This window comes from Hirundo rustica, chromosome 1 (assembly GCF_015227805.2).
Source record: "Hirundo rustica isolate bHirRus1 chromosome 1, bHirRus1.pri.v3, whole genome shotgun sequence".
Taxonomy (NCBI): domain Eukaryota; kingdom Metazoa; phylum Chordata; class Aves; order Passeriformes; family Hirundinidae; genus Hirundo; species Hirundo rustica.
The window spans coordinates 104,029,572-104,040,734 of NC_053450.1; the positions used below are offsets into that span (position 1 = coordinate 104,029,572).

Genomic DNA, 11,163 nt, shown 5'->3' on the forward strand with positions numbered 1-11,163 from the left:
TCATTACTTAATTACTTTTTGAAGACCAGATGGAAGTGAGAGAGCATTTCAGTACTCATCCTTTCAAATTAAAAGCAAAAAGACAAATATCAAACTGATCCATTAACTGGGCATGTATCCTAAAACAGATGTTTTAAGAAATAATGAGATCCTGCCAGATAACTGAAGATGCTCAAGTTTTGAGTTCACCTCACTGCAGACTCCGTCACTGCAAGAGATCAAATTGGGAACTATAAATTACTTTCACTCCAAATTAAAATGCTGCAACTCAATCACTTATCCTTACAGGCAGGTGGAAGCTGAACACACAACGTACATTTGTCTTACATGCTTTCCCTTCTGGATCTGCTGTGAAAGACTTGTCGCTGCTCCTACTCTCGAAGACTGAACTGCTGCTGTTAATTTTGGGGTAGTGACAATGGCATCAGTATCAATCCAGATGTTACAAAAGTGGCAGTAAAGGCAAAGTGTGGAGCTGATACCACCTTGCAAGTTCCTCACTCAGCCTGCTGCACAGACACCAGCTCATGTTGACCTTGCTCTGCTACATGAGTGAAAATTTGAATAGAAGCCAGACTATGTGAGAGAAGCCAAAGTCACACTTCCACTATTTCCCAACTCTCCCCAAATGCCAAGGGCCCCACATCGTACACACTGCTCTGTGGTGCAAAACCCATGTTCGTGTGGAAACCTACCAGCTTCAATTATGGTCCAGCTGTGACAAATCAGCTTCCAGAGTCAGGATTTTGCCAACTAACACTTCTGCTTCCAAAAACTTGTTTTGATTTGTTCTGGTTTAATCGGTTTTTCACTTGGGGTTTTCTGTTTGTTTTTAATGGAGGAAAAAAAAACAACAAAAAAAAAAAAAAAACAAAACCAAAAAAACATGTACTTGGTGCTGAACTGGTCTGAAGAGCAGTAAAACAAACTGAATCCTGTTCAAGAGGACGTTTGAGAACGTCAAGTTCCATTCATGAGAAATAGGTTGCAATTTAAATGGAGGAGAAAAACCACTCCACTCCTGTAACTTAGATTTCCACTAAAGGCCCTTACTGTTCAGCATTTTCCAAAACATTGTGCCAACCAGTCACTCAGACTTGAGGATAACTCCTCCACATTTTTGTGGGGGAAGGTTTCCTTGTCTTCATGTGCCCAGCAGATGATCTGTGAACCTTCGGATTTAACACATGAGAAGCAAATTTGTCAAACAGTCATATCTGCTCATATCATAGCTGTCCCTTCCCAATGATTAAAGGAAATAAAGACATTTTCATTTTTTCCCAACTTCTAAAGTTTATGCAAAATTCACCACCAATGCCTTCAGGTAGGAGAACTATAACTTCCCTTCTCAGAAGAAATATTGATCACATATGCAAAATGGCATTTTCATCTGGCAGTGAAGATCTGATATCTTCATGTCTCTAATGTACCTTTCGTGCTATATTAATTGAAAAAGTTGCAAAGAAACATGGTAACAAAATTTCCTCCTGGATAGAGCAGATAATAACTTGGCTAGTAAGCCTTAAATCTTACCTATTCTCCATATCCCTTTCAACCAGAACTATTTGTTGCCTTTGACAATCCAGGGTGTATTTTATTAAATTAGCATTGCTTTGTCCATGATACAACCAGGTATGACAGAGTAGTAAAGTGGCCATATGTTTTTTTTAAATGCTATTTTCACATCAAAACCACATGGGATTTTTCAGTTTGATAATACAGCTACCTAAAATTAACCCAAACTACAAAACAGCACCAGGAAACAAAGAACAAGAAGACTTTTTCTTTCTGTTTTCTACATTGAATTGCAATGCTCTCATTCCAAGTCCAAACCCTAGAGCAGAACTTCCACGTGACCCTTGAAGCACATCCCCTTCAAAACACCAGGGACAGCACATAATCCATGAACACATCTGAGAAAAGCAGTTTTCTGCACCTCTGGTTATACACATCCATGGGAACTGATAGCCAAGTAAGACACGAAGGAAAGCTAAGATTGTAGCAACTGTAACTATTTGGGAAGCACCTGCTTGAGAATTTCCCACTACAATCACAGAAAATGGAGGTACCCTTAGCCAGGTGACTTATTTTTCCTGTTAAGTATCTGTTTGTAGAAAATTCACATGAAAATATGTGTAGAAGATACAGCACAATACCACCTGTGCAAAACAAATGTGCAGCTCATTTTAATGTGAGCTCTGGTTAAGTGGCTTGAGTTGAAATGCTACCTAGCATTCCAAGTGTAAACCAGCTTAATCATATCTATTGAAAACCACATAATAAATAACATGAAATATGCAGCATGCCATCCTAATTGCAGAGGTTGTCTCACTTACTAGAAGTCATTTATTTATTCAAATGACTAGAGCTACGTGATTCAATCTGAATCATGGGAACTAGTTACTGATTTGTGCAAACAGCCTCTTACTTCTTTGCTAAAGGCATTGTTGAAATAACTGACCCAACCGCTAAAACAAGCTCCTTCCTTGAACCCTGCCTCCTGCTTTAGTCTTACCTCCTGAGTGAACTTCAGAAAACATCACTGTTCTACAAAAAAAATTGTGAAGTTAATTTTAAAAAAATAATTCCAATGCAATGACTTAATAATGCAAAGGAAAAACTGGTATTTTCAAGATCAAATAATTGCTTAATAATAGGGAACTGCACATGCAGCCATAACTTCGCTTTGCAGAATTAAGTACACAGCTCTCAAGAAGAAACATCCACTGCCTCAGATGTGAATCAAACTCAACTTTCAGAATTGCACTCAGATCTTAACGGGGGAGGGGGAGTGAATATATATCCATAGACAGAAGAAGCTATTATATATATATATTTTTTTTTTTTTGGTTAGTTAGTTGTTTTTAGGTTATTTTTTTTTTTTTTTTTAAGTTAGACCTTGCAAATGTGAAAATTGCCATCATAACTATGCTGCAGCTACATAGAAAGCATAATTTAGGAAACAGTTCAGACTTTACATCTGCTTACACCCAACCTTGATTTGCAGCTACTGTCTCATACTGCTGTCATTTCAGGAGGTGCTGGGGCTTCCCCGGGGCGGTGGAGCAAGGGGCCAGGCATGCTGAGCCCTACCACAGGCAGGGAGTGAGCACGCCTCAGCCGCCAGGAGCCAAGCCAGATGCATGCCACCACGGGTCACCTCATCCCAGGCTCTGGCCAGCCTCCATCAAGGGACCTGTCCCCAGGGAAGGGCACACAGAAGGGCCTTCAGAAAAGGGAAGGAATGATGGTCTGCATGAGACATTTTCTCAAAGCTTGCGAATAAGCCACAAGTACGATGTTGGTTACCTTCAACTTCAGGCAGCGTTTATCATCGGCTTGGGCATGGGGTGAGAGGCCAAAACACTAGCAAGCAACTTCATCAGTGGCCAGATGTGTTGCCCCAGGCCAACATTCAAAGTCTCTGTGGCTTCAATCCCTTGAATCATGATAGGTGAAACAATACTTTTCCCTATCTAGGGAAAGTGCTGTGTGACCTTGCAGTGCCCCAGTGCCAAGACTGGCTGATTTCCAGGGCTGGTTATCTTCGTATTTACTGCACAATCTGGTGATGAGAAGGCAGGGATTATGCCACCATGTCCTGATTACCAAACATACAGACCCCGTTACCACAAAGTGATAATTTTCTTCTTATAAAAGCCAGAGCTAAAATACTACTATCCTGTCATCAAGACAGCTGGTTTATATCCTCTTTTCCTTCCTTCCAACTCTTACCCAGAAAACATCCTGTCTGGCACGGTCCCTGACAACCCATCCAACCCTACTGGCCTCTGCACCCAGGAAGGAGCCATCCACTGTGGCAGAGTGGTTCTGGCACATCTGCCTCTGCTGATCCTGAATACTTACAGTTTTTCAGTTTGGGATGGAGAGGGCTGGCAAATCCTGCACTTTTCCAAGGAGCTACAGTCTACTTCTGGGGAGGCTACCCACCTTTCACGCAGCACCTTTGCAAGGTAAAGGAATCAGAGAGAGGTAACCTCTAGACAAGAAGGCTTTTAACCCACACAGCAGTGTTGCTGGCCCTTGGGGCATTGCTACTGCTCGGCAGTGTCACCCTGTCTGCCCAGAGCCCCAATCCTCCTGCTCCTGCACCTCCAGCAAGGAGCCTGCAAGGCCTGGGCTCCTCCTCCAGAGCTCAGCAGTGTATGGTGAATGCAGAGACCAGGGAGGTAATGGATACCAGCCTTTAATTTAAACATATTTATTCATCCCTATTTCATTGGTTTTACTATTTCATTATTTCAATTTATGAAAATGGAAAAAAAGTGATCACAAGTATTTTGGACTTAATTTAACTCTGTTAAATTAAGATCAGAGCAGAGATATTAATATGTATACAAATGACCATTTGCCCCACTCCCAAAACCTTAATTTTTTGAGCCAAGCTCAGCAAACATGTCTTGGCCAAAAAATGAAGTGGGAGGGAAGTATAAGAAAATCGAGTGGTATTTTGGTATTTTCAAAATAAACCTGCACATTTTCATTTCAAACGACATTTCATTTTGCTTCTTACCCAACTTGAAAAGAAATCGTCTCAAGTCAAATTTGATCTTCCAGATTATATTAAAACAAGGCTTTTTTTCTTGGTGTTATGATGCTGGGATTTTTTTCCCTTTACTTCACTAAAACCACCCCTGATATACTTGTCTCAGTATGACTGGAAATTATTCTTTTTTTCTAGTTTTTTTTTTTTTTTTCAACCACTGAAACAAACAAAAGCCACCCGTGATTCAATGCACTCTGCTAGTAGAACATGCATGTGAACACGTAGATGTTTACTTTCATGTACGCAGATGTGCTGGGCAAATGAAGGAATGCTGGCAGAAGGAGAATCCCTGCATCTGCCTTGCACGGATCTGACAACAGGCAAAACACATTTTGCATTGAATCTTCCCAACGAAATCTCATACATCCCTACGGGATACATAAGTCCAGCACATCTCTCTCCTAACTATGTCTTCTGTTCAATAAAAAATAATTTTAAAAAGCTGTGGTATGATAGCACTTGCACTTGCTAGCTCAATAGCCAGCCCTCGTGGCCACATCTTTTCACTCTGGTCATCAGAAAGATTTCGTGTTGAAACACACAATCTCATAGGTAGGTTCCTCAGATTTTTTCCTTCGAGCAACCCTCAATAACATTAAGCATAGAGAGCACAATACCCACACCTACACATTCCCCCCATAAGACAAACTACAAAGTTGTGTCACAGTTCCTGATACATAACCATCTTGCTTCAGCAGAAATAGACATTTATTTTGGTTCAACTTCTCTTTACAGGAGTATATATCTTTTTTTTTTCTTCCACATTTCCTCGAAGAATGATTTCTGCACATATTAATGCCAAATGTTCTGTAACTATTTCTGAAATTAAAAAAAAAAAAAATACACTATTACTCAATACTATTAGGTCAGCAGAATTCAGCCATAAAAAGGAAGCATTGCAATTCCATTTGCCATAGTTGAAAGTTAAGAAATAACATAACCAGAATGGACTGAAACACCACCAGGTCTCATACTGTACCTACTAATAGTGTTCCTGGAAGTTCCTGGAAAAAGAGGCACAAGAGAAGGTCAAATCCATATGTACTTAACAGGATCAGCAAGTATTGTATTAAGCTGAACAAAGACTGTCAACGTCCACACAAAATATCAAGCAGCGGATTTCTACCCTGTGTACCAATAATGCCTGGAAAAACATAACTCACCTGAACACTTTCTACCAACACCTCCACAATGCTGATAAACCCATAGTGCAGGCCCTCCATGTCCTCATGCATTCCATGAGCTCTCTAAAGCCGAGAGGTTCTCAGGAATGGAGGACTTCTGATGGGTCACATCCAACACAGCTCTTATACCACTCTCATCACCAGCGGTGTGTGGTACTGCAGAAGCCTTGTTTGAAGGGTGCATCCCAGCAGTGGGGGCCCCCCATTATTATCCCTGTTCCTCTGCCATAGAATAGAGCTCAGCATCACACAACTCCTGGCCATGGTCCCTATCACAGGTGTTGGGTGAAGCACTGCTCAGGACCCAGAGAGGCAAGTTTGGCACTTAGAGCAAGTGTTGCTCAAGCCAGCCTCGAGATGAGTGTGAGACAGGCAGCTATCCCTGGCACCACAGAAACTGCTGCTCGAGTGTTTATCGCAGGCTATACCGCCTGCAACTGCCACAAAGCAAATGCAGGAATCAAAAAGTGAGAATGATCCTTCCACTGAGAAGCAAGTAACAGCTCTTTGGCATTTCCTAATAACTTTCTCTTTCTGATAAAGCCAGCGATTCCCCAGCCAAGTTGAATGCAATCCTTGTGCCAGATGAGCCCTGACTGACAGAAGTTCATTTTCCACTAGTAGATGTCCAAGGAGAGCAGTACAGCAGAACTGGGGTTTGAGAAATTATAAACACAGTTAGAAGATGCCTAATGCATTTCACACAATTCCAAAACAACAGTTATTCTATCTAGCAAGTAATCTTTTTACAGAATTTGACTAGTCTAGATTTATAAAGGTTTGTCAGCCAGGTCACCGCAGGAAGCGTTCCTAATATAGAACAGCCAGAAGATGCTTTTGTGAGTACAGCCAGTTCTGGCTCCCTGAAATAAAAGTTCTACGAGTCATATTTGTGTTACACAAACTCTTTTGCAATATAGACCCAAGCCTAACATGAGATTTAACACAAGTTCTCATATCCTTAAATGCTGGTGTTTATAACATAACACGCTGACACCAGTTTTGAGTATCAGTTCTTTTTGGGATAATCCACTCACATACACAGCGTGACTGTACTCTCTGATGCACAGATACTACTGAAACCTGGACTAGAGCAAGAGTTTGTAGCAACATCAACAGTTTCTATGCAAAACCATTCCATGAAGGTACTGTCATCCTCCTGAAAGTGAAGTAAACCCTCCATGAGGCTTGCTTCTGAATGGCTATTAAGCAAAGGCAGCTTGTGCTCAAGGAAGATAAGGACACTTTCTGAAGGAACTGGTTTGGCTAGTCAGCTATCTTGCTGCTAAAGCTAGCATAACCCAGTGATTTCACTGATACATGGATACCTAAATGCAAAAGTCAGCCCTGCGGACCATAATGGCATTGTGCGACACTCCCCAAAAGTCTCTCTTTATAAATGAACAAATAAATTACAACGGACTACTCTGATTGTAAAGTCTGCAGGGCATTGATCTTGATTTCCTATTTATCTGTGAATCTCTTAATATATTCTTGATGCAAGAAATAACACATTTGTATTTAGTAGCACTTCAGCATCTAGTCTGCTCACCATATACATACAATTTGCTGAAAGGCCAATCTCTCTTGCAAAATTTTGCACACAGTCACTATATTTTGCAGATTGCCTGAATTAAGGAGATAACTGCTAGCATTTTACCTTCCCTTCGCTGATCTTAGTGATGGGTCTCGTCTTAAGCATTCATGCACTCAGGCACTGGAGTAAAAGCAGCTCTACACTCAACACTACTTATTTATTTCTATTATCTCACCAAAATGGGCCGTATCCGTATCTAAGTTTCCATTTCTCTAACTGTATTTACCATCAAGACTGCACAGATTTATTTTAGTTTCCAAACTCAAAAATGTTTGATCATTTACCAAGGCGAATAAAATAATAGGTGGTTGCATAGACAAGACCTCACATAATAAATACCTACACAAACATACTAGCTCCTGTCCACGTAGAGAATTCCGCTTGTGTCAGTGGTAATACAAACACAGGAACGAGAGAACAGTGCACCAGCTCTCCCAGGACTTTAACCTGAGTATGAGACATCCTTCACCAGGTACCAGAAAGACAGAGAACACGGCTGGTTCCTCAGCCAAGCTGTGGATGTGTGGGCAGCCCCCTGTTCCTGGGAGGCCCTCATAGCCGGCACAACTCACAGGCTTCTCCTGCCAGATCTCTGCTCCACACAGCATTGACCAGGTTACACTGGAGTGCATCTAAAAAGGCACTGGATGCTTACATGTAACTGGATCAAGCTCTACACAATCCACAAAGACTCGTCTACTTGTGCACCTCTGTCACGAGTAAGCATGGAATAATACACAGTGCAGAAACTAGGAGACAATGTAAAGGGCAGCAATACTCAACATAAGTGCACACACAGTCCACACATAAACACTGCACAGGACAAAGGCTTTTCGCTTCACATGGACATGAGTACTTCAATAGCCTTAAAGAACTTAGCCCCTTGCATAAGACTCCAGATACAGAAAGTTACCACAGTCCACTCTGGCAGCTTCTGAGCTGCCCAGAACAGCTGCGTGCACACTCCCGACATGGAGCAGCACACTCCCATCCCACAACGGCTGCAGCTACAGATCAAAACTAGAGATATAAAACCAATATATAGCAACAAAAGGCAATTTGCTGAACCGTAGCACTGTTGCCGAGCACTAGCACACAAAAAGGACACGGGTCAAATGCATCCAGCGTAAGTGGCATGCCAGCTATCACAGGTATTTACCTCAGGTACCACCAAGCAGGCCTCCCAGGGTATATTAGTGGAAATCCGGATTAGTTCCACTGTGCTTAATATGGGTCAACATCAGAGCAGGTTGTTAGAGGCGGGTATTGATACCTGTGATGAGAGTACTTCACTTTTGAGCAATGCTGTTTGGTTCTGGAATATGTTCAATTAGGGTTTTTTTTGTATCTTAATGACTACAGTGATATAACAAAACCAGTTTTCTCTCATCTATCTTCAAGAAAATTAATTCTATGGTTTTGGGAGAAGACACAATTGTATTTAAATTTCCATTGAAACATTATGTTGATTGGATCTTACAAACTGATTCTGACGCTCTTCCAACAGTTGTCCAGGCACCTTTCCTTTTTTGAGACTTCTCCTTTTGGTAATATAACAAATCAGGTTGAAGTTTTAAGAACTGTCATTTCACGTGCAATTTGAACTTGCAGAAGTGTTGCATATATTTATGACAGCAGGTTTCCTTTCAGGACTTCTCTGAATTCTGATGCTAGGTCTTACCATTTGACTAAGGAGGCAGTCCCCAGCATACACTGATCCTCTGCTACCTGCTGGACCTGTTGCTTCAAATCAAAATCTCTCAGTTCTCAGATGCTGATTAATTTTGTGCCTCTGAGTAATTTTCTTGCTCATCTTCAAGTGTGGGGAGAAACTAATAATGTCCAATCAACTGATTAATGCTTTCTGAAGAAATCCTCCTGCCTTTACCTCCGCCACTGAGCCTCCAGCTCTTACCAGAGGAACAGTTACTTGCTGACACAACATCCTGAGAATAACCTCTATTGGATTTATCACGTAGCTGTTGATTATTTAGTAATCCTCAAAAAACTGGCAACCTCCTGAGCTTATGAGACACAGAATTAAACATTATAAACAAGGTTTATACTTCTCCTCTCTCTTTGCATATTATACAGGGCATGTGCACCTGAGACTGCATCTCAAAAGACAGGCAGAGCAGATGGGAGGCAGTTTACTTCTCACCAGCTTCAAAGGGTGAGGAAAAATAAATAAATAAAAAGAAAACCGGGAAAGAAAAACTGCCCATGTTACATCAACAACAGGTATGAACTTGATTTCTGGAACAAGAGAATCTTTCCGCTTTTTAAAGGTTGTGCAACTAGTTCTTTTGGATGGGGTGTTCCTCACTTTCAGGGCGGCTTTACAGTCCACAGTCACGAAAGATTCCAACTCAGCTGCTCTAAGCCATGCAATAAGCCCTTCTAGAAAGTAATAGTTCTCTTCTCCCGCTTTTTCATTAAAAAGAATGAAAGGGAAAAGAAGAAAAACCAAACCACCCAAATCTGCATTTTTTCCTCTGTCTGGCAGATTTCCAAGATAAAGAGGACTGCTCTCCGGCTGGAACTGCAGCCGGGGCCTGCTCTCCAAACTCACAAAAGAGAACACCACACACAGAGAAAAAGCGACGGGTCCGACCGGCCAGAAACGTCTTCCTGGCCTTCCCCTGAGACAGCTTCTCCAATAAAGAAGGAAAACCCAAGCACCCGCGGCAGCCCCACGCCCCGGCCCCACAGGCAGCCCGGCCGAGCTGTTCCCACGCACTGCGGGACGGGCGGGCAGCGCCGGGGCTGGCAGCGCCGGCAGGCTCGGGACGGGACGGGACGGGACGGCGGCTCCTTCGCGCCGGGTCGGCAGGGATAAATCGCTGCTCTCTGATAACTGGGGAACCAAAACCCACACGAAGTTTCCCTTCTTTTCAGTCACCCCTCCCCAGGTGCTTCTTTCTGTTATTACCATGACTGTTTTGGAACGGGACAAGGGGAAGTGTCCGTGTCAGAGCGACAGCGGGTTACCGGAGCGCTGCTTCCTCGGGAGCCCCGCGGCTTTTCCCCGCCGCCACGGTGCAGGGGAGCCGGGAGCGGCTGCGCTGGGCTGAGCCGGGGAGCGCTCTCCGGGGACCGACTGGGCAACGTGGGAAGGGGGGAAGAATAAAAATGAAACACTAAAGGAGAGAGGCACGACCGATGAGATGTGCCAAGGCTTATTCCCTTTTATTTCCTCCACCCCCACAAAAGAAAATAAGCCAAGAATCAGGAAGTCAGGGCTGCGTGATCGCTGTTATAGGTTTGGTTTTCTCCCCATTTCTCCTCTCTCTCTGTTCCTGTGGTGGGTTTTTTGTTTCGGATTGTCTTTTTTCTTAGGGAAATAAGTAGTTAGGACTTTCCCTCCGCCTCTCCCCACGGGAGGCCGCGGCACGCAGCCGGCTCCCTGATCCCCCGGGACGCAGCCGGCAAAGGGCGACGGGATCCCCGCGCCCCTCTCTAAACCCCCCTACCTTTCTTTCCCTCCACGGCGAGGCAGAGAGCGAGGCGCCCCAGCAGCAGCACCAGGACAGCGGCGCTGCGGGGCCCGGCGGCAGCGAGGGGGCTGCGGCCGCCCATGCTGCGGGACCGCCGCTCCCTCGGCGGAGTGGCTGCGGGGCCGGACGGGACGGGCGCACGGATGATTCCGCGGAGCCGCTCCTGCTCTGCTCTCCTCTGCTCTGCTCTGCTCCCGCGGCAGCGATCAGCTCGTCTCCGGCGCTCTGCCCTGCGCGGCTCCGAGCAGCATGTTGGAAGGCGGCCGTCGAGGTCTGCGCGCACACGTGCGTGCCCCGCTGCGGGCGGGCTGCTGCCTT

General features: G+C 44.0%; 1 protein-coding gene across 2 annotated transcripts in view; it reads right to left on the reverse strand.

The window, feature by feature from the left end:
• The window catches only part of EGFR (epidermal growth factor receptor), a 158,355-nt gene extending 147,428 nt beyond the window's left edge, over positions 1 to 10,927 (reverse strand). For both annotated transcript variants that reach the window (XM_040058184.2, XM_040058176.2), the window contains exon 1: positions 10,822 to 10,927. In XM_040058184.2, coding sequence (XP_039914118.1) covers positions 10,822 to 10,927 — 106 coding nt within the window. The remainder of the gene's footprint in view (positions 1 to 10,821) is intronic.
• Between the last annotated feature and the right edge of the window lie 236 nt (positions 10,928 to 11,163).